The 27,384-nt window shown below is 45.4% G+C and overlaps 1 protein-coding gene and 1 pseudogene across 4 annotated transcripts; one reads left to right on the plus strand and one right to left on the minus strand.

Moving 5' to 3' along the window:
• Ttf1 (transcription termination factor 1) lies at nt 1–27,132 on the minus strand. 4 transcript variants are annotated; one of them, XM_046451813.2, is made up of 12 exons: nt 27,090–27,132; nt 21,835–22,860; nt 20,285–20,511; nt 18,648–18,833; nt 17,587–17,665; nt 14,675–14,805; nt 12,680–12,914; nt 10,884–10,973; nt 9,881–9,946; nt 3,586–3,671; nt 2,567–2,754; nt 1–1,451 (listed from the first exon to the last, which is right to left on the minus strand). In XM_046451813.2, exons 2-11 carry the CDS (start codon nt 22,851–22,853, stop codon nt 2,573–2,575), a joined length of 2,301 nt encoding a protein of 766 aa, XP_046307769.1. In that variant the 5' UTR covers nt 22,854–22,860; nt 27,090–27,132; the 3' UTR covers nt 1–1,451; nt 2,567–2,572. The 4 variants fall into 4 exon arrangements, 3 of the variants coding, with proteins under 3 accessions (XP_046307769.1, XP_058437854.1, XP_046307770.1); XM_058581871.1 differs by lacking the exon at nt 27,090–27,132 and adding an exon at nt 26,520–26,820; XM_046451814.2 differs by lacking the exon at nt 27,090–27,132 and adding an exon at nt 26,520–26,821 and having other exon boundaries at nt 1–2,754.
• LOC124097368 (la-related protein 1B-like) lies at nt 4,446–5,196 on the plus strand (annotated as a pseudogene).
• Nucleotides 27,133–27,384: the final 252 nt, after the last annotated feature.

Genomic DNA, 27,384 nt, shown 5'->3' on the forward strand with positions numbered 1-27,384 from the left:
TTGGGTTCATTTCATTCACTTTAATGCTTCTACATACACAATTTCCTTAATTTTTTTACTTTTACAAAATTGAAGAAAATATATATACTCTTCTGAAATATTTCACATCAATCAAACCTGTTATTATCATTTCTAAACACTGTGCAATATTCTAGGGATATACCATAATTTAACAAGTTTCCTATTACAAATATTTACATTTCCTACTATATTACAGGACAAATTCTTAAAAATTGCTGGTCATAGAACATGTACATTCTTCAGGCTCTGATGAGTCTTACCAAATTGTCCTCCAAAAGGAATACAGCATTTATTGTCCCATCAGCATGGAGACTAGCATGTCTAGGGATAGGAGCTGACCACAGGAGAGATTCTCACTAAGACAATATTCATTTAGTTAATATTTATTGTGTGTCCATTTTTTGCATGACACTGTGACAGGTGCTGTGGATACAGTGGTGAATAAAGCTCTCACCCCTCTTTGAGTTCTTCCGTCTCCCCAGGTGGCAGGTCTGGGCATAGGCACTGTAGCCTAGTAACCAGTCAGGGGTGCTACACACAGTGCTGTAGCATGTGTCTGGCATCCACAGGCCCTGGGCTGGATCCCCAGCAACACACACCCAGAATTCTCTGCATATTCTGCTGGGGTGTGGCTCAGTGGCACAGTGCTTACCTGACAAGTGCTGCGTGAACCACTCAGCCCTGAGGACACAGTGGAGCCATGCTCCGCACTGACGGCCCATGTTTAGCCACTTTCTTCCCCTGTTCAGGTGGCCCAGATGCCCTTGTTGCAGGGTTCTGCTAAGGGGCGGCCCACACAAGGCACTCGGAGACTAGAAGGCAGGAGGAGGCAGAAGCCCTTATATAGCATAGAGACACATGTTCCTATAGAGGCACATGTTGGCGAAGGGACATGTGCACAGGCTGCCGTGAGGGCAGCAGCAGTGGACAGCCAGGGGTTCATGGAGCTGCTGGGAGGCAAAGGGGGCATCAGTGTCCCATGCAGGGGCTACAACAGCTACCTGTATAGTCTCAAACTCTGGATAATCCAACGCCCCCTCCCCACGCTGGCTCCTTCATCCCATTTAACAACCTCTATAACCTAAAGCCCAACAAATTCTCTGTTTTGCTTTCCTGAATGACAGAAAAGCCTGTCATTAAAATTACCCTTGAAAACCCAGCAGGAGTTGTCCTGAGGCTTCCGACAAGCCTCAGAGCCAGGCTTTCAATCAACGACAGAAGAAACTGCTGCTCCTCTTTTTGTTCAGCTGGATACCACATGAACGCAGTATCCAGCTTTCAGAAGACAGCTATATGAGGAGTACCATTCACAGACACTAGAGTCTAGGCAGACGGGGTGTGCAAGCAGTGACACACACCAGCTGGAGGAAGAGAAGATCCACACATCCACCTCTCGCCTTTCTGCACCAGGAACGAACTGCACCTGAGCCCTGGAGGAACAGAGTGCAGAGTGGCATGTGTCTCGGTGCTGAGTGTGCCGTGCACCCACACAGCCAGCACCACGGGTGAGCCCTCCCCTCTACTGCTCTGCAGCCCCATGGGCATGCTCCTCTCCACATAACAGCACTTTCATAGGAATGTTAGTAAGTTTCTCATGCTCCACAATAGACGCCATCACCTGCTCCGGCCATTGTAAACATCACTGCCGAAAAGAACTTTACTAAGTGCTATAGTTTGGATGCCAAATGTCCCTCAAAGGTGCACGGGTTTCTGGCCCACATCCTGGTCCTGGACGGACTATAATTTTTGAGTTTCCCTCCATGTGAGGTAAGCTGGCTGAGAAATATAGCGAAAAACCACCCAGCACAGAAAATAATTTTCAAAGAGCGAGGGCGGGATGGCTCTGCAACCTCAGGGGTCCTGCCTCCACAGTGGGAAGAGAGAGAGAAGAGCCCACGTTTGCTTTATTTATACAAGGGGGCTGCAAAGGATTTCAATGGAATGTTCTTTTGCCAAATAAGGTAGGAGGGGGGCTGTCCAAGCCCAATGGGTAATGCCCAAGCCCGGAGCTAAAGAGCAGCCTCTCTAGCCCAGTGAAGACTGAGCTTACCACATGCTGTGTGTAATCCATTAAGTGGGAGAAGCCTCAAAATGACTTTTAATGCCAAACCAAAATCTCCTTGGCTTCAAGGCCGAGTAGAGGCTATTCAGATAGCTCAGCAATGGCCCCCCATACGTGCTAAAAGCTTGGTTCCCGGAGTGCTGTTGCCAGGAAGTAGCAGGACCTTTAAGATGAGGGGCCTGGTGCAAGGTCTCCAGGGTGGGGCCTCCCCCCCCCCACCTCCTCCTCTTTTGCTTCCTGGCCACGAGGTGACCAGTTCTGCTCTGCCGTGCACTCCAGCCATGCTGTGCTGCCTCACCACAGACCAAGGCAACAGGACCAACTGATCATGGAGTGGAGCCTCCAAAACTGTGGAGCCAGAACAGACCTTTTCTCTTTACAGGGCCGACTGTCTCAGATATTTTGTTAGAGTAATGGAAAGCTAACATGTTAACATGTGTACAAATTAAGACAAACTAACAAAAATGGAAAAGAAATGGTAACCTCTGCTTAACTTTGTTCTTCTGTGTCTTCTTCTTCACTATCATCTTCAGAATGAAAGATATCTCTAAATAGGAAAACCTGCTTGGGTGCTGTGGGAGTCTGGATTCTGGTCCCTTTTCTCGCCATCTTCTTTTTTAACTTTTCTTTAAGCACAGGTAGACTAGTCTTGTAAAGGTAGTCGATGATCTCTGCAGAACACAAATTTAACCTTGAAATTATTCACCTGCACAAAACCTCTTACATCAAAGAACATAGGATACAATAATGCACCGATCTTATCACCACAGGTTACTCACTTTCTCTCGCCCAGACCTTGAACAAACCCTATGAGTTAGGCCCTATTTTTAACCCAGTTTCCCAGTGAGAAAACTGAGGCAGAAAGAGCAGCTTGCCCAAGGCCATGGAGCTAATGGGGGTGCAACCTGGGAAGTGGCGTGAGCTAAATGCAGAGCAGTGCCTCAGCACACGTTCCAGAGTCCAAGGTCACCCCAACTGTGGCTCCAGGCAGAGCACTACTGTTGGGAAGGCTATAGCACACCTCCCTGGAGCATGTTATAGGGAAACCCAGATTGTGCACTCTGTACAGAGAATCTATGTTTCTAACTAGTGCCCCACAGAGTCCCGATGATCTGAGTGTGGGAGCCACACAGCTAAACTCCCTATGGAATCAGGCACCTTCCATTCTTTCTAGAACAGCATGTCGTGTGGTGTGAGTACATGGGGAAGTGTGTGGGCTATGCTGTCTGCACACGTACACACGTGCCATGTGCACATGTGTGCACAAGTGTGTGTGACAGAAGCACCAGCAGGACACAGTTACTGAGTGGTCACCAAGTACCAAGCACCATGATAACCACATAACATGGTGCATCCCCTCACTTGGTCCTTTTGAAACTCCTGCTAGATGAGGATATGATTGCCAATATTCACCATTTTACACCTGGTGAAGCTGAGGTTCCAGGAATCACGTCACCTGCCCACATGACTGGCTCTGAGCCACCCATGTTCAAAGTACTGACCTGGAAACGTCTTTCTCTGCCAAAAGGGAACACAGGCCGCCTTCAGCTTATAAAACTTAGTTTGAACATAAGATGGAGGCACATCGCTTTAGAAAGAAAAAGATGAAAATGTCAGTTAAAAATTATCATTTCAATACTTGCGTAGTAAGCACATTTATTCAGGTGGGGGCTATACACACCTAGTTTTCTTATCTTGAACCTGAAATCATCACATGCATAAATGTGTGATAGAAATGAGACATATAGGGCTGGGGATGTGGCTCAAGCGGTAGCGCGCTCGCCTGGCATGCGTGTGGCCTGGGTTCGATCCTCAGCACCACATAAAAAAACAAAGATGTTGTGTCCACCGAAAACTTTAAAAAATAAAAAAAATTAAAAAAAAAAAGAAATGAGCATATAGAGTCATCTGCTGTGCACGAGGCATCAGCCAAGCTCAGTCTCCCCAAAATTATAAGAGCAGGATAACTCAAAACGAGGAAACCCAATAAAGCCAGTGATTTCAGCGACACAGCAAACCAGCCAACACCAGGGGAGTTGTAAGCACTGGAAAAACCTTTTTTTAAAAATATTTATTTTTTTAGTTATAGGTGAACACAATGTCTTTATTTTACTTTATGTGGTGCTGAGGATGGAACCCAGTGCCCCAGGCACGCTAGGCGAGTGCTCTACCTCTGAGCCACAACCCCAGCCCTGGAAAAACCTTTTTGTAGTCTCAGAGTGTCATCAGCAAGGAAATAAGAAGCTACAAATTAGAAAAGAAGGTTGAAAAAAAGAGTAACAGTGAGAGCAAAGAAAACCGGGAACCAAAATCAGATGGTCCTGTTGAAAATGCCAGTGAGGACGAGGCCCCGTCAAGCAGTTGGCGAGAGAGAGCCAATAAACACAGTGGGTCCCACTGCACTCAGGTGATACAAGACCCAAGGCAAGGGAGACCTGGACCCCAGACAGCTATCGGTGTCAACCTGAAGCAAATAAGTTATCCCAGTAATAGGAGAAATGACACATGACGCTGGAGGCAACAGAGAAACAAAGAGATGATGAGGAGGAAATATCTGGTGTGAGGAGTGTGGGATGATATCTGCGGTTCCTTCAAAGCCAAGGAGGAAGATGAAGACCGGGAAGAGGACAAGGCAGAAAAAACCCTAAAGGGAACTTTGATCATTTGTATGGTCACCGAGAACATGGTGAAAGGACAGGTCAGCCATTTCAAAGTGAAACTGACACCAGTGTAACGCATTACGACGACAGCAGTGGGTGTACAGGTGTCTCCTGGTGGAGAAGCACTGCCTCAGGAGTGTACTGAGTGTCAAGCTGCATGTTACTTCACTAGAGAAAACTTGGAGAAGATGGATGAGCAAGCTTCCTGACTGCCTGACTTCACATCAGGCTCTCACCACAGACCTTAATCCCATTTTAGAGGCCCTGAAGGACAGCACAGAAGTAGAAGTGGATGAAAAAGTGAGGAAAAAGAAAGAGCCAGAAAAATGGCCAGCTCTGGGCCCTCCTCCCAGAAGCACGCCACAGACAGGCTTCTCGTGGCTGGTGGACTGTCCCCAGTTCCTGCCAGGCCAAGCCTTTTGCTCAGGTGCAGTCAGGGTGACCATCTACTGAGGCACGACAGTGAAGAGCTCACAGAGCCAGGATGGTGGCTGGCTTTCCAGAAGCTACCTGCCTTTTCTGTGTGACTGGACTTAGGCCACATGGCTACTTTTATTTGAGAGGGACGCTAATCATCATCACTGTGGAAATACTGCAAGGTGCTGTCTTTTGTTTCCAGGCGTATTTCCAGGTACTTGTGCCCAGGTCAATCGAGCAGAGAGCGAGGACTGTGGGCACTTCCCAGCTTGCTGACCTGGGCTCCTGTTGACCCTGCCTTTGTTGTGGCAACACTACATGACTCACGCGTCATCATGTTTCCCCTGGACAGTGAGATTCATTGATGTGGACATTTCAGGGGTAAGAAATTGAAGAAATAAACAAGGATATTTTCCCATTACTCTTCAAAATGTGTTTTCGATACACCAGTATAAATCCTGCCTGTCAAAAAGCATTAATGGACGATTTCACAGAAATTTTTTTTCTCCTATCTCTTTGTCAGCCCTGTGCTTCTATTCCAGCAAGCAGCCTGGGCAAGTGTTTTAAAAGCTGAACAAATGTGACACTGTTTGCTTGCTTGTTTTTTGAAGATAAAATGGCTGATTGTAAAAGTTACATTTATTTATTGTATAAACTTGGGCCCAAGATGACATTTTTAAAAAATCTTGTTTTTAGATATACATGAATACGATCTCTCTATTTTGTTTATTTATTTTATGTGGTGCTAAGGATCGAACCCAGTGCCTCACATGTGTGAGACAAGCACTCTGCCACTGAGTCACAACCCCAGGCCCCTAAGATGACATTTTTAACCAGCTTATGAACAATCTTGTTAAGTTGGAAAATATAGAAAATACTTTTTCTACAGGATAATTTACGACAGTCAAGTTGGTGATGCCTGTCCATTAACTTTTTATGCATCATTAATAAAATTACAATAAAAAAGAAAGAAATGAGACACATATGAAGTTATTGCTCATTTGGACCAAAAACAACAAAGCAGCTAGGTGTAGCTCAGGCACGGAGCGCATGCTTAGTGTGTGGAAGGCCCTGGGTTCAATCGGCAGCACCAAACAGTAGCAGCTCTTCGGGACGGCTCTGCTCAGCTGAAGGAGGAAGTCACCAGTGGAGACGCGGTGTGGCAGCTAACCCATGTGGAGCTTGCCTGGGGCTGGCTGCCAATGGCCTCACACAGCACCAACAATCCTCGAAATACTCTGGGCTGGAGCTGCTCCTCTCCCTCTTCTCCCTCTCACTTTGGAGGTGAGGAAATTGAGGCACAGCTAACAAAGGCGGGTGCTAGGACTTGTGCTGAGTAGTCTACTCCAGATCTACACCATGGTCACCACCCTTCAGACAGGTACATTTGTCACAATTCCAAGGTGGATATATATTTTTTTATGTGCAGAACTAAACAAACAAACAAACAAAGCCTACGGTGTTTTGATTTTCAATTTACAATATATTTCAACTAATAATAAGCAGGACAGAAACAACCAAATCTAATATTGTTTTTAAAGTAAAAATCACTTAACTAAACTATCTGGATTTTTTTTTTTTTTTTTTTTGTACTGGGGATTGAACCCATTGGATCACACCTCCAGCCTTTTTAATATTTTAAGACAGGGTCTTGCTAAGTTACTCTCTCACTAATTTGCTGAGACTGGCTTTTAACTCTTGATCCTCCTGACTCAGCCTCCTGAGCCATGGGATGATAGGCGTGTGCACCACGCCCAAAAAGGAAGAAAAATTTAAAAGGAGCCAAGCACCCATCTTAAAAAGTGGAAAAACAAAGCAAAATATTGACTCAAAGAGAGCTGGGAAGTTTTAAGAGACTTTGAGCACATTCCATTTACCTTTAGTGTCTTCAGTGGGGGTGGAGGTGGGACGGTTGATCAGATTTGCTGATCCACAGTACACAGAGTTCTTTTTTTGGGGTGTGGTGTTGGGGATTAAACCCAGGGCTTGTGCACGTGAGGCAAGCACTTTACCAACTGAGCTATATCCCAAGCCCCAAAGTTCCTGAATACACATGTTTATGTAACATGCATGTACCCACCAATGCTCCACGCAGTTTGTCACCAAGAATATATCTTGGAGCTCTCTACTGCCACCTAAAGGCTTTCTCATTCTCTCCTGAGCTAAACAGTATCTCACCACACCAGAGCCATCTATCTACCCACCCAGGACACTATCAGTGGGCAGTCAGGCTGTTCTAGAAAAACACTATACATTACATTGTTCTGCACAGAAGTCATTTCAATTTTGTGTGAATTTATTCTGTAGAATATATTTCTAGAAATGGAATTACTCAATTCCAAATAGATTCACTCAAAAGGAAAAATTAGAATTTTCAATGGCACTGAGGCCATAGAGCACATCAAATCTGCCACATATTAACAATGTCCAGAGGGGGAAACACAGAGGCTTAGCAAGGATGGCTTCAGCTACTGAAGGGGGTGACAGAAGCAAAGGGCCATTTGTTTTGTATTTGTCTAAACTTTCTCTGACAAAAAGTTCCGGGGGGTGAAAAAAAAAACTACAATGCTGGTAAAATAGTACATAGAGGAAAACATATGGCTTTGAATTACAGCAGAAAAAAAGAGAAATTTAAAAGAAGCCAAGCACCCATCTTAAAAAGTGGAAAAACAAAGCAAAATATTAACTCAAAGAGAGCTGAAGGAAAAATACAATAAAGAGCAGAGCAGACCCCAAAACAACAAGCAGAGGGTGGGCAGCTCAGAGCTGGTTCTTTGAAAAGACAACCTCTATGACTCTTGTTCAGGGAGAGGAAAAATCGAACAGTGCTCCTGTTCTGTAGCAGGCACCTAGGGTAGGATGCCCAGGAGGGGCACGGGTGTGGGCTTCCGTGGGGCTGGGGCCACCCTTTACTGTTTCCCCTCCCAGCAGCCTCTCCAGTTCTGGACCGTGTAACCTACTTCCTATTCTTTAAAATATTATAAATCTCACACAATAAACCCAAGTCCTTCTTCCTTTTGGGTGTGGGTGTAATATTCAATTCTGTATTTGCATTCTCATATGCCTCTAAAAAAATCCTAACTAGAACACAGTCCCAGAACCACATTAACTCACCAGAGCAAGAGCAATGGCAGGACATTATAACCATCGGGGAGCTTGGAAAACAGAGGACACCCAGGCTCCACCCCAGACCAACACTCCTGGACTGCCTGGCTGTGGCATCAACATTCCCAAAAAGCTCCCCAATGAGCTCAATGTGCAAGCTGGGCTGAGAACCCAAGTCAGGGCGCCACAAGGGTCACAAAGCTCCAGACTAGGCACACAGGGAGAACCGTAACCACTGCCATGTCTGCAGACAGTGCCATGTCGTCATGGCACTCATGACACTCATATGTCTCAGTAACCTGGGATGCAGGGCAGCCTGGCTCAACCGCTGCCGTCACACACCCTGGCCATCCTTTGTCCCTCTGATGTGCCAGCCACTGCCTGCCTCCCCTGACTTTCACATTGCTCCCCTCTGCCTAGGACACTCTTCTACTCCCATCTGGTTTATGTGTTGCCCTTTGTGACCACCTGGAGAGGTCTTCTAACCATCCTATGTCATGACTCCCTCCCCAGGTCTCTTCTACCCTACTTTATTATTTTGTTAGGACCCAAGCTGTCTGAAACTAGCTTACTTGCTTACAGTCTTTGTTAGAGGAGAGGTGAGCCCTGGAGTCCTAACTCACTCGAGTCTTGTGTGACTCGTATGCAATACGGGGTCAGGAAGTAAACTCCGTTACTGCCATCACTGCTGTCAGCATAGTTTGTTGAGGGTTTTTAGGTCAATTCCTTAGTATACAAAAATATCTCTATCAACGGAACAGAAGCTCCGCCAGGGAAAGCAGCTGTCTTGTTCAATGCTGCATCTGAGGCCAGGAAAACGCATGGCACACAGCTGCTCATCCTGGTAGATGAAGAGCGACTGGGCCTTAATTTTCTAGTAAAGAGACTGAAAAGGAGCACACGCCAGAACCTCTTGGTCTCCAAGGCAGAGTGTGCACAATCTGTCTCTGCCGCCTCGCCTGCCATGGTCAGTGGACAGCATGCTGACACTTTCCTAGTTACACCCATATTTTGGGGGGGGGGAGGTGGGGTACAACCAGGGATTGAACTCCGGGGACATTCAACCATGGAGTCACATCTCCAACCCAATTTTTGTGTTTTAATAGAGAAAGGCTCTCACTGAGTTACTTAGTGCCTCACTATCGCTGAGGCTAACTTTGAACTCGAGATCCTCCTGCCTCAGCCTCCCGAGCTGCTGGGATTACAGGTGTATGCCACCACGCCCAGTCTACAATCATATTTTTCAATTGAACACTCAACTAAGTGGGCTGGGGTCACAGTATCATGCTCTACCTGAAGTCTAATCTCAGAGCACTTCGGGTATGACGAGCCACAGCCCTCAAGTGCACAAACACACAGAAAACAAAAAACGTCCAATTAATGCTATTTAGTGAAATGAAAGCTTACCTAGCTAATAACTCAGTACCTTTAATTGTCTGCTTCTAAAATTTATTATTTACTCTGAGTTATATCAAATTGGTTATCTTGCAAACCGGATTAATTTTAAGTATCATTTACACATAATTCCATATGCAGCATGAATTTCAGACCCACTCTTTAAATTCTGAGTCATCTCTAGTTTGTAAGTAACTTAGTATTTAACAAATGGTCTTACCCTATGGCACTAGCAAGATCTTCCCAATCTATTTCATTGGCGTCTTCCACATTTATTTCATATAACCTGTAAGAAAGAACAATGAAAATCTCAACCAAAAATCAGGACAAAGCACATCTTCATGGAACCCCGGGATGTCAATGGCTGGAGGCAGCTGGGGTGTTTGTCCCATCCAAGGCCAGGCCACCAGGCATGTCAGTGACTGAGCATCTGTGCTCAGCACTCACAGCACGACAGCCATGGTGTGAAGACCTTTCTGCATCGTCACTTAGAGTGACCCTTGACATCTGTGATGAGGTTGGGGGACAAGGCCCATTCTAGACTCAAGGAAATGGGATTGACAGGCAGGCCACTTGCTCAAGGCTTCACAACTAACAGGTGTGCCAGCACTGGCCCCGGCCTGCCTGACCTGACCTGCTCGTCTATGCTGTCTGTCTCTCTGGCAAGGGAAGAAAGGTGGCCATGTAACTAGCCAGGCGAGTATCGAGAACCAGGAGGCACCCCAGTGAACCAAGCAGAAGGGCTGACAGGGCGCCCAGAGCCAAGCTCTCCGCTCTTTGCTGTTAGTTGGTCAATACAAGCCCAGGCCACATCTCCTTTGCCCTTGGAACGCTCCTGGGAAGACTCTAAGAGACCAAGCCACAATGCAGAGCAGCAGGGCTCTGTCTGAATTTTCTACTCACATTTTCCAATGGACAGAAATAACTCCCATCCATAGGGAAAGCTCTGAAGACTGAAATAACCAGTGAAGGAGTACACAGAATGCTCCATGCACATGTCTCCACCCGACCCTCCCAAGGACAGCAGGAGGCAGGGAACTTCTCATCTTCAGCCTCATTTAAGGCAAACAAGCAGACTGAATTTGTTCCACCCACAGTACCTGTAGAAAGTGCCAGAGCTTGTACCTAACCCTTAGCAATGACACGGCAATCTCTGCTATGTCAACAGCCACTCTGGCTAGAGAGAAAACCCATTAAAATAGCACCAATTTCTGTCCCTGTACCTTTCAATAAGGTTGATTTTGGCCTGCAGCGCGTTCACTCCACGATACACAAACCCACCATTAGTCATCCTCTTGGTCAGAATTTCCGTCCTGTGTGAAAAGGAATAAAAACTTCTTTTTTATTTCTAACATTTCGATGACTTTCTAATGTTCAACACATTTACCATCATCAAGAACATACCTATTTGAAGAAAAAAAAGAAAAAAGTGGGAAGGAATTAGTAAAATGATAGAAAGTTATTGATTTCTTAAATTTGAATGATGGATGGGAAATTCTACAAATTATAAAATTTTCGTAACGAAAGTTTTAAAAAGGGAGGAAAAAAATAAGCCTATTAACAGGTGCTATGTCTATTAAAGGTGCTGTTTAAACTCAATTCACGGGCTAGGGCTGGGGCTCAGCAGTAGCCACTTGCCTGGCATGTGTGAGGCACTGGGTTTGATTATCAGCACCATGTGTAAATAAATAAAGGTCTAAACAACAACTAAAAAAATAAATAAATAAACTACTCAATTCACCTTTGTTTATACAGCATATGGACACTGTCCTTGTTACCATTCCCAGTGTCTGGAACACCAAGCAGAGCACTTTTAGAAAAGTGGTAAGAGAAGTAATGAGCCTTCTAGTGTCAGTAAAGCTCTGAGTGACAGTGCTCACCCAACTAAACACTTAAAAAAAATACTAATCTTGAAGAATGAAATTTGGTACAATCTGATGGACAGACTGTTAGCTCTTCAGATCACATTCTTGATAAAGGAGATGCTAGGCACCCACGTAGGTGACCGACACTGATCTCCCCAACAGCCCGTTGTTCACAGGTTTGAAAAGTATCACCTGAGGCCACTTCAGCGTTACCTGAGGTAGACATATGTTCAACATGCAAAGTTTCCCATTTTGAAATTACAAACACTTTTGTCTGCCTTAAATGTGTTGATTCTGAAGGGCACCCGCCTTGATCACTCCCCCTGAAATGCTCAGCCGTCACCTCCTGCTACAGCTTGGGCAGAAGGGCTCTGCTCCCTCCGTGTCACATGCCCCCAACACTCTGTACTCTGGAGTTTCCCTAAGTGTAGTCTCCCATGAAAACCAACAAATATGGGGCTGCGGCTGCAGCCAGATCAGGACTAAGCCTCTGGGTGACTGACCAGGGTGCCACTGGCTTACTGAAGGTGAGAACAGAAAAGCCAGAGAGAGCAAAGCTAAAAAGGCAAAGCCACAATCAATGACCACCATTCTCAAGACTTCTCTTCTAAACTCGAGTTTCCTACCATTAAAAAAAGAAAAAAGAAAAAAGCTCTCTATGGGCTGGGGATGTGGCTCAAGTGGTAGCACGCTCGCCTGGCAGGCGTGCGGCCCGGGTTCGATCCTCAGCACCACATACAAACGAAAATGTTGTGTCCGCTGAAAACTAAAAAATAAATATTGAAATTCTCTCTCTCTCTCCCTCTCAAAAAAAAAAATGCTCTCTAGTTTTATAAACGAAATAAAGTCAGAGTCAAAAATCAGAATTCCATTTCATTATTAAAAAGGCTTAAGTTCTGGGTGAAGAAGCCATTTGTTCCAGCATGGAACACTCCTCAAGCCAGCAGCTTGCACCTATCTTTGAGTCAGAGCAAATCAGGTGCTCATTTAATTCAGATGTTGACACTGGAGCAGTTGGGGCAATGGGCCGCAGAAGTTCACTTCTGACCTGTGAGTGTGCATGGACGTTCTTAGCAGCCTCGCCTCTCCGCCCTAAACCAGTGAGCAACGCAGGAGAGTCTTGTTGAAGTTTGTATTAGAAGTCGTAAACTTACCACTTACTTTTGCACTGCATCCAATTTCTGGTTTCCACTTTAGCTTCCACTTCCACCCAGGATATGCCCTTGTAGAGTTTTTCCCGGACGATTGACAGGCGACCTTCAGGATTCTCTTGGAGCTGTGAATCCATCTCTTCCATCTCCTGGGGAGACATTTTCTTTAAAATCACCTCTTCAACAGCCTTGATGAGCCTCCGTGTTTCCGTCTTATTCCAAGCACCGTGATTTCTTTCTGTAGACATAAAAGGATGGCCTTGTAGCTGCTAATCTACATGCTTTCAAAAACAACCCGAAACAAGAAAAAGTCAGGCACTTGTCAGAAGATAATGGACGACATCAAATTACAAACAAAAAACCATCAAATTGGGGCTGGGGTTGTGACTCAGTGGTAGAGCACTTGCCTAGAATGTGGGAGGCACTGGGTTCGATTCTCAGCACCACATAGTAAATAAATGAAATAAAGGCCTATCAGCAACTAAGAAAGTATTAAAAAAAAATCAAATTACATGCTAATTTTTTTTTAAGTTTTAGTTGTAATTAGACACAATACCTTTATTTATTTATTTTTATGTGGTGCTGAGGATCGAACCCAGGGCCCCCGCACGTGCTAGGCAAGCACTCCACCTGAGGCGCTCTACTGCTGAGCCACAATCCCAGTCCAAATTACATGCCAATTTAAATAAAATTATTAAGCTTTAGTATTTGGCCATGATTCTTTTTCAGAACCAAAGCCAGAAATTATTAAACAGACGTCCCAGGCTGGCCGTGTAGCTCAGTGGTATAGAACTTGCAGTGTGCATAAAGCCCTGGGTTCTGCCCCAGTGCTGGAAAAAAAGTCCTTTCTTTAAACAACGATTTCATTCAACTTCAATGAAGTTGTTCTTCCTGTTTCCAAGAGCAACGTCTACTACGCGACACTGTGAGGCTCCCAAGCATGTGTCAGGAAAGAGTCCAACAACTTTCTTGTCATGCACACACCTCCCTCCTCAGCTCCTCCTGTGATATTGGTGGTCACTGTGATGCCCACCCAGCACTTGACAAGAGGTCCCAGAGTCGCCCTAAGGCCATCCTCCTGTGCAGATGTCAAGAAGCATCAGAGGAGCTTATTCCCTGGGGACAGGCAGGTGTCAGAGCATTAGAGTTAGCATCAGACCACAGCCTGCACAGGGCTTCAGTTTGGCCCCCAGAGTATTATCCCCTCCTGCTCCACAATAATAATTTGGATAAATATTTGGAAATAAAGAGATTTCCAAAGGGAGAAAAAAGATACTTAGAATTCACAAAAATTTTTTTTTTGGTACCGGGGATTGAACTCAGGGGTACCCAACCACTGAGCCACATCCCCAGCCCTATTTTGTATTTTATTTAGAGACAGAGTCTCACTGAGTTGCTTAGCACCTCACCATTGCTGAGGCTGGCTTTGAACTTGTGATCCTCCTGCCTCAGCCTCCTGAGCTGCTGGGACTACGGGCGTGGCCACCGTGCCTGGCACAAAATATTTTTAAAATTCCAGATTTTTGCTTTTCTTCTTGGAAACTGAAAGGACTGGCTGCATCACACTACTTGAGTGCCAGAACACGGACTCTGTGTTCAATACACCCCACCTGAGGCCCGTTTTCTCAGAGCAATCTGGGACGTTTTAACGGGAAGAACGTAATTAAAGGAACTTTCTCTAAATGAAGAGTAAAACTGACAGAAGACACCAGTGCTTTTCCTCCCTGCCAAAAGGCCACCGAGAGCGCGCTTCCCTCCCACAGGCTCCTCCACCTAGCTCCCCATCCAGCCTCCGTGGCAGTTATATTCTCACTAAACTTAGATGTAGTCAAAACCAGTGTAGTAAAGGTAGCACAGGTTCACTGAATGCATAAAAAAGTGAAATGAATGAGCAGAGAAAATGACCCTAAAATAAAGAGTGCTCTCAGAGGCCAGCCAGCAGCAACCTCTGGGGGCTGGCTCAGTTGTGGCTCCTTCACCATGAGGTAAGTCACTTACGACTGCTGATCTGGGAGAACTTCAGGGCAACCGAGAGGCTGCTTCGGGCCACCATGGCTCCAATCTTTTTCCAGTCGTTCCCGTGGAGGGAATGGTATGCCTTCAACTTCTCCGTATCTCCTTGGCTATACCTGAGAGAAGAAGAATGTTCCTAAAAATGGTAATCACTGTAGCATGCTGCCAGCATGGGAAGAGCCAAATGCAGGGCGCCAGGAGCCTGCATCCAGGCCTGACGATCCCCGCTCCCATCCCTGCATCTCAGGATCTCAGCAGAGCAAATAACTTCTTGGTCCATTTTCACCTCCCAGCCTCTGTACCTGTGGTGGAGGCAGTCCGCTGACCCGCTGCCTGAATAGCAGTACAAAGGTGCCCCTCAGAGAGGGCTGCCCTGCTCCCCTCCCCAGCTCTGGTCATGACCTGCAATTACACATCACGGGCTCTCGCTTGCTGGTGTGGCTTCCTCTAGACCATGGCTGCCTGATAGAAATATGTTAGCCTCACAGGGATTCACTTTCATGGAGTATTAATGAAATTAATTGAAGAATACATTCTCTTTAACCCCATGAAGAATGCTATCATTTCATTATGTAATTCGTATCAAAAAACACTGAGCTGTTTTACATTCTTTCCTTCATATCGGGCCTCCCAAAGCCAGTGTTTCCTTGACTCTTGCAGCAACCATAATTTGGACCCACTAGGTTTCAAGTGTCCAACAGCCACCCGAGGCTGGTGGTCATATTGTGGATGGCCCAGCTCTGGAATGGAAGTTCTACAAGGACAAGGACCCTGCTGGTAATGTCCTCTATGGTATCCACAATGCCTAAGAGACAACAGATATTCAGTAAACATGTAGCCAATGGCTGAACACAAATACGTATCTTTTTAAAGATTTAAAATGCACTAACCCCATGAAAAAACAATTACCAAAAAAAGCACTATAAAATTAAAAATACATTTGAGATTAAAATACCTTAAATATTTTAAGTGAAATAAAGCAATCATTCTAATAAACTAAGATTCCTAACCCTCAGTATGGGTAGAGGAACGCAGGTTATGTTACTGCTTTGGCAAACAAAAGTAGTTCTAGGAAAATACTAATTCCTGATAATAGCAATCCAGAACTCCTTCAGCACAATAACATCCTAAGGCTTTCAGAAACTCATTGTCAATGCAGACCACTGGGACTCTACAGGGACTCTACGCTCTTCATTATTAAGAATAATGGTGGGGCTGGGGTTGCGCCTTGCACATGAAGGGCCCTGGGTTAGATCCTCAGCGCCACGTAAAAATAAATAAACAAAAATAGAGGTACTATGTCCAACTACAACTAAAAAAAAAAAATAAAAATAAAAAATAAAAAATGAAGAATGGTGTTGGGGCTGGGGTTGTGGCTCAGTGGTACAGTGCTTACCTAGCACGTGTGGAGTGCTGGGCTCAGTCCTCAGTACCATATAAAAATCAAATAAAGGTACTGTGTTCAACTACAACTAAAAAACAAAATATTTAAAAAAAAAAGAAGAAGAATGGTGTAGCTGGGTGTGGTGATGCACACCTGTAAGCCCAGTGGCTCAGGAGGTTGAGGCAAGAGGATCAGTAGTTCAAAGCCAGCCTCAGCAAAAGCGAGGTACTAAGCAACTCAGTGAGACCCTGTCTCTAAATAAAATACAGGATAGGACTGGGGATGTGGCGTTGTGGTCAAGGGCACCAGAGTTCAATCCCCAGTACACACACACAAAAAGAATAATGGTATAAAACAAAACCTCCTAGTACTTCCCCCTCAAGGTAGTCAGGGTCTTCCTGAGATAAAACAGCAACTTAAAGATGCTTGCAGCAACAGCACAAGGGAACTAGGAGGGATAAGTGTACAACAGGGAAAGAGATGTGCTGACCTTGAACACCTGAGCCTAAATTCTAAACCTAAAGCCTTGGTCTTTGACTTCCTGGTTCCTTTCAGTGAGGAACTCTTCGGTTAAAGAAAGACTCTAAGGTAGTGACCACCCCAACACAAATCATGTGGCACAAACAAACAAATTAACTTCTTAAATCATTTTAATAATAAGAGTATTACTATTCCAAAGTTTATTCTCGTACTTATGTTGCAAGCAAAAACAGGTTACCCTTGCTGCCACCATAGACTTGCCAAAGGCATGCTTTTAAGTGCCATTTAAGACACCGTCTTCAGTGAATTTTCCTAAAGCTCTACTCACACTGTCTAATCTTGGGGTTTGGGAAAAGGGTAGGGTGGGTCTGTGTGTGGAAACTTTCCTCACCCAAAGTTGAGAGTAAGAACCACATTAAGCGCTCTGCATAGAAACCCCAGGATTGCATGTAAATGACCTAATGTTCATTTTTACTTCCACCTTTAAACCCAGAGAATTGTGCTAAAAGGCAGACGGGTGCATCATGTGGGGAGCGCTGAAGTCCACAGGCACTTATGACACAGAGGAGAGCAGGGGTGGCGGTGAGAGAGGTAGGGCGTGTTGAGTGCTAAACCAAACACAAAGGAATGCCGAGATTCAGGCAGAGGTTACAAAAGGATTATTAAAGAGGTGGAAACTTAAAGGACCTTGAAGACAAATTGAAAAATATCCAATCCAGTTTCGCATGTAAAGTTCCTCATGACTTTTGTTTTCCATCTGGTGCTAAGGATATTTTGATTTATTTTTTTTATTTTTTTTTTTTTTTTAAAAGAAAGAGAGAGAATTTTTTAATATTTATTTTTTAGTTTTCGGCGGACACATCTTTGTTTGTATGTGGTGCTGAGGATCGAACCCGGGCCGCACGCATGCCAGGCGAGCGTGCTACCGCTTGAGCCACACCCCCAGCCCGGATATTTTGATTTATAATGTCAGCAAAGAACTTTTTCTCTAGAGAAAAAAGTTCTGGCTTGAATTACAAGACATTTATCTTACCTGCCTTTGTAATTATTGACGTCAAACATCTTTTTTGCTCGATAGTATACGAGTTTCCAGGGCCGAGCAATGCCCTTACCTACAGTCAGAAGAAACAAGAGTCAGAGGGGTCTGAAAAGGCTGGAGTGAAATAGTCACAACTGCAGCAGGGACCCAGGACAGCCTCCCTCTGTAGCTGCACTAACTATCCTCAGCCCCGTGCTGGTCCCGCAGAGCTGGCCTGGGGAGCAGACGCCTGCCATCATTGCTGCCCTGGAGAGCTTTGCAAACTGGATGCTAAGGCACTGGAGACTCCAGATTCTGGTCTACTCAGTTCACGGAAAAGACCCATAGAAGGCAAAGTATTTTTAACATCATTTGAATTAAAAAGAGAAACACCCTAAGGCAGGGGACACACATCAACAGTTCTCCATAAGATGAAACTACATTTTTCTTGCTTTCCCTCTCTAGAAGACACCACCCCACCCTCCTTTACTTGGCTCCTTTACTGCATGGCCTCCTAATCTCCCACAGCATCCTGAAGGAGGGCCCCAGCCCCAAGCACACAGCCCACCTCAAGAACTGCAGGGGACCAAGGTGCATGTAGGCATGGGCTTTGTGCAGCACATGCAGAGTAACAAGAATGGGACAAGACACCAAAAGCCACAAATATTGCCAAGTAGGAAAGACCAAAAGTGATCACTTTTTTTTTTTTTTTGATACCAGAGATTGAACCCAGAGGCACTTTACCACAGAGCCACATCCCCAGCCCTTTTTATTTTGAGACAGGGTCTCACTAAATTGCTTAAGGACTAAGTTGCTGAGGAAGGTCTCAAACTTATGATCCTCCTGCCTCAGCCTCCAGGGTTGTTGGGATTACAGGCATTTGCCACCGTTCCTGGTTTAACTTTATTTTTCACAAAATTCATAAAAGCACTGCAGCTGGGAGACATGGACACGTTCCAAATCCCCAAAAGTTCAGACTGGCAGTAAGAATGCTATTCACCACAGCAGCAATTAATACGTACTGCAGGCAGGGGATGGGAAAACTGGAGGGTCAGGGTAAGCACTTCTGAACTCACCAATGTGCACCCTAAACGCATGCTTTCTTTTCAATTCAGTAATGGCAGACTTCTCCTCTGGGTATCTGTCTGTGTATAGCAGCTTGTCCGCATTTTCAATTCCTGTCAGAGACAGAAATTCTTGCACATTTTTCTCTATCTGCTTATTTTCCTTTGCAGAAAATTTGCCAAATCTAATAGCAACACCTAGGATTGAGGAGGGGAAAGGGAGAGAGAGTAGGTTTTGTCAGTAAGAACAAAAGCAAACCCCTGGCTCTTAGAGCACCAGGCCCACCTGTGAGGAGCAGCTGGGCTGGTGCCCTTGCCCTTCATCCCAAACCCCACCTTCAGAACCCCTCCCTTCCTTCAGATTTCCCCCAAGGTCCTCCCTGCTCATCCCAGTCAACTTTCCTACTTCATCAATCTTCTAAAAATAGTTAATATTTATATTAACTATTATGAATAACATATATTCATTAAAAATCCAGATAGCATTAAGTGAAAAGTTTAAAAAAAAGTCCCTTCCCTCCCCACATGGAGGGTGGTGCTCTACCTAGGCCGGCAGGAAAGTGTCAGAGGTGTCCAATGCATACACTCTGGGGAAGGGCAGCAGACATCACACCCTCTTCCTGTTCACCAAGCAAAGCACTCATTGACTGCTACATAGTATATTTTTCTTTCTTTTCTTCCTTTTTTATGTGCTGGAAATCCAAAGATTGTCTTTTTGTTCTCAAATTTATTCTAAAAATACTTTTCTTTGGTACCAGGGATTGAACCCAGGGGCACTTCACCACTGAGCCATATCCCCACCCTTTATATTTTGAGATACGGTCTCACTGAATTGCTTCGGGCCTTGCTAAGTTGCTGAGGCTGGCTTTGAAATTGCAATCCTTCTGCCTCAGCCTCCCAAGTCACTGGGATTAAGGTGTGTGTAATTGCACTCAGTCTAAGAATACTTTTTATGAAATACATAACTCAAAAAATTTCAAGATGGGGCTGGGGTTGCGGCTCAGTGGTAGAGCGCTCGCCTCACATGTGAGAGACCCTGGGTTCGATCCTCAGCACCACATATGTCCACGTATAACTAAAAAAAAAATTTAAAAAAAATTTTAAGGTAATGTTAATAAAAAGGATTAAAATCAATAAAAAGGACGCTTAGAAACTACTCTATAAATGGTGTGCACATGTAGTTTGTCTATTTCTACATCTCTTCAAACTGATAAACTCGTTTTACTTTCTTCACTGACCAGTGCTATTGGGCCTCCCCAGGTAGACATGCAGGAAATGGTGCTCATTTGCAGAACACAGCCTACACCAAGCACTGAACCAAGGAGAGCAGGTTCTGCCTGCTGGAGTCCATGCCCACCACAACCAGCTCATCCTCAAATCACCATTTTAGGGAAAGAAATTACACTTCATCTCAGTTGACATTAAGCTGCCAATATTTTAATTTTATTATCTCCCTTGTGTCCTCCACCAGAAGTGGGGCAAGGAGGAAAATGCAGGCCCTTCATTTTGTCATTCCACGGCTCAGAAAACAACACTGGGAGGAGAGAGCCCAAGGGGCTAAAGGATGTTTTTTCTGTGAATCTGTCAACCTGAATCACTCATGACACAGCCCAGGAAAGTCCAACCTCCACTAGGGGCCACAACCTCACCCTGAGCTTTAAATTCTTTAAACCGTCCCAAGTCGTCACGGTACATCCGCTTGATGGTAGTGGCAGCCCTGTCCTTTATGTCAGGAATGAACTCCTGGAGCTGCCTCACGGCGGAATCCAAGTCCACATCTGAGTCACCAGACTCTCTCTGCTCTTCAGATAAACGTCTTGCTGTGGAATCCCCAGGCAATGCCAAGCCATGCTCTTCCTCAACTGCAGGGTTTAACCTAAGAGGGAAACCGGGTTAAACACTGACTATCGCTTGCCCTGACGGCCAGTCAACTGCTTTCCTAAATGACCCTCAGTCTACCAGAGTTCAAGTTAGACAGGACCTTGGAGTTGATTCAGCTCATGATTCTCAACGTAACGATGTACATGGATATGTGTCCAAGGTGGCCTAGGAAGTAATGTGAAGCCCTAATTCTACCAAATACTGTTTATACTACTATTTCTCATCTTTTTTTGATTTTAGATATTAACTCTCATCAGTAAAACCCTCTTTTATTTCCACTAAGAATCAGAATTGAAAAAACAATTCTTCCAGACCCTCCCAATGAGCTGAGCTTTATAACACGATGTTACCAAACGGTTAGGTCAGTGTTCCGGGTTGGCATAGTCAGAGTTGTTTTTACTCAGATAGTTAGGGCCTCATTTTCTCCTCTGATTTATTTTCTATATAAGTACCGTAAGTCCTCCCCAAACTCTCTGCAAGGCGCCCCCATCTGCCCTTAGTATGCTCGGTCACATCAGCGACCCTCTCAGACTGGCACCACCGGAGGGAAGGGAGAACAGCTTCCAGAAACTCACAACTGAGGTGAGCTAAGAGCCACACTCCGGCACCACACTCCAGCACCACACTCCAGCACACTCCTGCCTCGCAGCAATCAGTGGTCTGGAAACTGATCTGGGTATCAGTTTGGGAAAAGGGTCGGGTGGGTCTGTGTGTGGAAACTTTCCTCACACGAGGACAGAGGACACAAGTGGGCCCATGACTCTCATCAACGCCACCTGACATGCCCTCCTCATAACTTTCATGTGGAAATATTTTAAGCCAGAACAGGCGTGAGAAAGTCACTGAGTCAAAATGGGGAGAAAATCGGTCCTGAGGGACTATGAGATAAAGTGGTCTTTAAAAAACCTCTTTATCTTCATCCATCATATAGCATACTTAAATAGTATTTATATAAATAATGGTTTCACTAAATTAACATGTAGTGACAATATTAAACCAAGATTTTTTTTTTTTTTTTGGCTGTTCTACAGAATGTGAAGTATAGTATATCAAATCCTTCTTCCTTTTTATGGATGCATTTTGGGATCTTAAATATCTTTTCAACTTATAGAGTTTCAGGATTCAAAATAGCTCTTACTGAAATCTAGTTTAATTGCTTTCCTTTAGACATGAAGATATTAAGCCACCTGCCAAGTGTGCTCAACTAAATATGTGCATTATTCTGCATGTGAAAGCGCCTGTGACACCTGCCACTTACTGCCCTGTGCTGAAGGAAGAGGCCTCACGCACACAGCACAAGGCAGCCACTCTCACCTACCTCTGTGTCTCTGGCACCTGCTTCTCCCCCTGCGCGGCCTGGGCTCTCCCCTCTAGGGGCCGGACTGTCACCCTTTCTTCCATCATGGTGCTTTCGCAATCCGGTGAACCAGAGCGCGTGTTCCCAGAGTTTTCATCCAGTGCTGAAGAACCACCAGACTCCACAGGGCTTTCCGTGGAGACGTGCCTCCTCCTCTTGGCCTTCTTCACAGCACTGGACCTTCTCACCCTCTTTAGTGTGTCACTGCCTTCTCCAGCCTCTGCTTCAATGGCCACCTGAGGTTCTTTGGGGGGATGGTGAGCTAGATCCCCAGGCCCCGCTGAGGCCTCCCATTCCTGCACGCTGGACCTTTTCCTTTTTTTTTTCTTAGACTTCTTTTTACCAGTGGACACTGGTGGTTCTGCGATTTCCCCTTCAAGGCTCAGAGAAAACAAGGGTGGCTGAGCCGGTGACTCCAGCTGGGGCAGGACATTGCCCCCTCGAGGGCCCTCAGGTGCTGCGACTCCCCCCGGCTGGCTCCGACTCTTTCTCCCCCTGGCTCCGCTCCACGGCTCCTCTGGCCCACCTTTAGGAGACTCAGTGGTCGCGTGCTCACCCACCACACACCCTTCTGCTGAGTTTTGCTCTCTGCTGATATCTACGTAGACGACATCCATGTCTCTCCCCAAGTTCTTGGGCGTGTTCTCAATGTTTTCTTTATCCACGAGGACATAAGCAACCCCTGTTTCCCGGTCTACCCCCAGAGCACTCTTTCTCCTCTTTTTCTTCTTCTTGTTTGTAGAAGTAGCCTTTTTAGTCTGATCACAGATTTCTGGTTTTTTCAAAGGAGAAGAAATTAGAAGCTGGAAATCTTTTTTCTTCTTACTCTTAGTTATTTGAAGCTGGTCACCTTCCAGAGAGGAGATTCTGAAACTTTCATGGGCATGTTTCTGGGGTCTTTCCTTATATGCAAAGTACTTTTTGTTCTTCTTGTCAAAAACTGGAGTATAATTCTCAAATCTGTTTGACTCTCCTTCCATTTTATTCCTACAGGGAAATGTGACAACAACTTTTATTTAATTTTTAAATGTATTTGCATTTTATTTTATTTTGGTACTGGGGATTTAACCCAGGGGTACTTTACTGCTAAGCTACATCCCCAGCTCTTTTTTAAAATTTTGATACAGGGTTTTACTAAGTTGCTTAGGGTATTGTTAAGTTGTGGAGGCTGGCTTGAACTTGTGATCCTCTTGCCTCAGCCTCAGAGTCACTGGGATTACAGGTGATTATCCTGTAATCAGGATTACCCTGCCCAGCAATTTTTTGGATTTTAAACATTAGCGTGGGTGGGGAGATCTGGCAAAATGAAACTATATGACAAACAAGAAGCCTGGAAACATAATTGTAAATTATATATATTATTAAAAATGCAGAGGAGGCTTACTGCAACCAACTGTCCAGTCCCATTGCCTTTATGATGTAAAGGACAGCACTCTGCACACTCAGGTCCCTGCCCCTCACAGTCTCATCTCTGACCTGTCCAGCTGTGCTCCTGCCACATATGCCTTGTTATGGTCCTTTAAATATGCCCTTGGGTCTCCTGGGTGACCTCTGTTGACTCCCACCCTCTGGCCTCCTGCCATCCCTCACAGCACAGCTTTAAGGTCACTTCTTCAACAAAGTTTTTGTTGCCCCCTGGGGCTTGGCCCACTCACCAAATGGTATCTTTCACAAAAAAAAAAAACTATACTTCTCTTTGGTAGCATTTAGCCTAGTTGTAATTTTAGTGTCCAACAAAGAGTAAAAATCCTGCAATGTGCTGGAATAAATTTGCATAAGGCTGTAAGGGTAATACAAATACATAAAGAACACACATTTTAGAATTTAAATATAGTAAGAAACTTATCTTACCAAAGAGAATGGTTAAAAAATAAAAATTTGTAAATGTCACATACTTCTTGCTCTATATTGGTTCTGAGTTCACAATTTTAGATTTTATTTGTTTATGACTAGGTAATTCATTTATGTGGTTCATAAATCAAAAGAATCTCCTTGCATTCCCCCTCCTGAGCACCCAAGTATTCTGATCTGCAGCTGCTGCTGTCACTAAAGGACAGACCCTCATAGCCTCAAGCCTGAAGGCTGTGTTTTCTGCAGAAGGCATGTAATTTATCTTGGGGAATAAATGGCAGCTGAGAGAACAGGGCTGCTGAAAGAAAAGGATATGAAAGAACATCTTACACTTCAAGGCAAGTCCCTTGGCCCCTGGACCTTATCTCCCATGCAAGCACTGTTGTGGTGTGAACTGATAAATACAATCAATAAGAGTAAGTTGTAGGTTATAGATTAGTAAAGAATATAGATCATAAGATTTTGATAAGTGAGATAATTATAAAGCAAGAACTGTCATAGGCAGGCTTAAGACTCCATTTTGCCACCTTCTAAAAAAAAAAAACTATTATAAGAGCTATTTCTGAGAAACTGAAGTGAAAACTGTTTTCTTATAAAAATTGTCTTTCTGTACTTTGTACCCCACAAATTGTACCCTACTCAGGATGCAGCAGTGGTCGTGGTGCGCTACATCCTGGATTTGAATGCCCTTGTGGGTCTATATGACTTTGAAGTAGATTCTCGCCCTGCCAACTCCCGCCCAAATTCAGGATGTGACTGTCTAGCACTTGCTTGAACCCAGGACTGTGGTCAAATGAACTGCAAAGCTAATGCTTTTTTTTAGCTTCTGTTTATCCACTTGCTTGCTGACTGGAAAACTCCAGTCCTGCCTACAGCCCATAGGTCCCACTTATTAGTGTTTAATTTCTGTAACTGGCTAGCTTACATGGCGATAAGCAAGTCACTGAGTTGTGGTTTTTGTCCTTATATTCTTCTTGGATGGACCAGGAAGCTGCTGTCCTATCACAGAACTTTTTTAGTCTCTATACTGGGTTACAGTCCCTGGCCAGGTAAATAAAGATCTTTTTTGGTTTGAATTCTGACTTAAGAGTGCTTTCTGAAGCGGCTCCTCCCCTAACAGCCCCTAGAGGTCTGGTGGCCTCCTCCCAGTTGTCAAGCAAGCTGGGAACCACCCTCCAGAAAGACAAGGGGTGTATGACCTCTCTGAGGACTCAGCTATAGCAAAAATGAGTACTGTGTTGACTCCCTACTCAGATAGGGTCTAGCAGGTTTTGTCTTATGCACCTGTATAGCCCCAGCATCTAGCAGAGTACCTGGCTCTTAGGAGGAGCTCAATGAATGTCTTTTTTTTTTTTTTGGTACGGAAAATTGAACCCTGGGGGCCTTAACTACTGAGCCTTTTAAATTTTTACTTAGAGACAAGTCTCATTAAGTTGCTTAGGGCCTAAGTTGCTGAGGCTGGCTTTGAACTCCTCAGCCTCCTGAGCCACCAGCCACCATGCCCACCTGGCTCAATGAATGTCTTCTTGAATAAATCAGTGCCTTCTCTTTGGCTGCCCTTAACCTGCTCAGAATGGCTGAAGGAAAAAAACCTCACAACTAGACAGAAGGGAACCGCTGCAAATAGTTGGTTCCTGACTACAGATGGGACTTGAACACTGCCCAGAAATCCAACTCTGTTTCTCTACATCTATGTGCCCTAGAGGGTAGCTAGAAGCCACATGAGGCTTCTGAGCTCTTGAAATGTGGCCAGGCCAAACTGCACTTATTGTAAAATATGTGTTGCATTTCAAGATTCAGAACAAGAAGGTAAAATATCTCATTAATAATATGCTGACTTAATGTTGAGATCAGAGTTTGGGTATTGGGTTAGGTGAAATACACTCCTAATTCTACTTGTTGCTTTGATAACTTTTAATGTGTTTACTAGCAAATTGTCAACGACATACATGGCTTGTATTGTACTACTTTGGATAGCCTTGCTCCAGGCACTTCATTCACTTTTTTTTTTTTTAATTTTTTTTAGTTGTAGATGGACACAATACCTTTATTTTGTTGTTGTTGTTGTTTTTTAAGTTTTATGTGGTGTCAGGGGATTGAATCCAGTGCCTCACCCATGCTAGGCAAGCACTCTACCCCTGAGCCACAATCCCAGCCCCTCTTTACACTGTTCTTGAAATATTTCAAAGTTCCTTCACTTCAACAAAGTTCTAAATGCCATTCTTCTCTCTCACTTGCAGCAGACAAACCTGCCTCCAACTTCACACTCATACAATTTAGAAAAGAAACACTTCACCTTCCAAACCCAACATCCCTGCTTCATCCTCTCCCCTTCTCTTGCTGCAACAAAGCATCCCTTCTCCTGACAAAGGCCATTTCCAGCCATGTGTGTGCTGGATCCCAACCCTCTTCTGCCTTCTCAGAATCATAATCTTGCCCTTGAACACACCCACTACAGGAAGGAGATGCCTGCTGAGGATATGGAAAGTGAATACCTCCCAATCAACAAGTGAATCCTAATGTGCCATCAGGAAGCCCTGGGACCCCCTACCAGAGCACCTGAAACGTAAATCTTGACAAGTCCCTTTAAAACCTCCCTGTCCCCCTGGATCTGGAGAGTCACAACCTTTGGGACAGGAGTCCCAGGTGTTTCTCCTTTGCTAGCAAAGCAATAAACCTTCTTTTTCCTTTTTCTCAAAACCGTGTCCTCATTATTAAATTGCCACTGATTGGCATTGGGGACAGGGATCAAGCTCTCAGTTACAAGGATGACCTTTCAAATATATAGTCATTACCTGCTAAAAACTTTTTACGGCTCCGGGACCACAAGGCTCTAGGATTGGTCCTGATCCGCCCGGTCGGCCCAGCTCTCCACCTCTCACCTGGGCTGGGTGTCGGACGCCGCCGTCCCTCAGTTCCCACAACACACCACGCTCCGACTCCTCCCGGGCCCAGCAAAGACCGCTCTTCCTCCGCGCCGCCCTCCTCCCTTCAACTGGGCCAGGCACGGAGGCCCTTTTCTCCAGCGTCCCGGGCCCCTGGGTGCACCCGGCTTCCCCGCGCACAACCCGCGGCCCTCAGGCTCCCCCGGGCTCGAAACTCATCCGACCGACGGGGCCAACGGCTCCCCCCGCGAGCATGCGCCATTCGCAGTCCCCGCAGTCCCCGCCACCTCCGGGCGGCGAGGTGAGGCGGACTTCGGGCCTCCTCCCACGCCGTCCGCCTCAGTTCCGGGTGGCGAGGCCAGGAGTAAGCGACGCCGGCCTCCCTGCGCCCCAGCGCGTCCCAGGATAACGGGGTCATCACGGTCGCCAGCCGGCGCTCAGCCACCAGGACCCCGCCAACTCCCAAGCCTTCCAACCTACCCCGCAGGACCGTCGCAGCCAGCCTTCTGACCCGGAAGTGCTGCCGCCGCGCAAGCGGAAGTAGTCTTACGTCGCCTTCCGTTCCTCTCGGCGTCGCGCTGCCATAGTAACTCGGCTCCGCCCGAAATGGCGCATGCGTAGTTGCCTGCCCGCGTGTTTCCCGGAGTCTTAGGGGAAGAGGTCGAGTAAAAGGTGCGACAAAGTAAAAACCAACCAACAAACAAAAATGGTTGACCATCAGAATTGTAAAGAAACTTAGCTTATGATTCAGATTAAAGCTGGCGATGTAGCTCAG

This window comes from Marmota monax, unplaced genomic scaffold, assembly GCF_021218885.2.
Source record: "Marmota monax isolate L192 unplaced genomic scaffold, Marmota_monax_Labrador192_F-V1.1 WCK01_AAM20220418_F8-fsc00020, whole genome shotgun sequence".
Taxonomy (NCBI): domain Eukaryota; kingdom Metazoa; phylum Chordata; class Mammalia; order Rodentia; family Sciuridae; genus Marmota; species Marmota monax.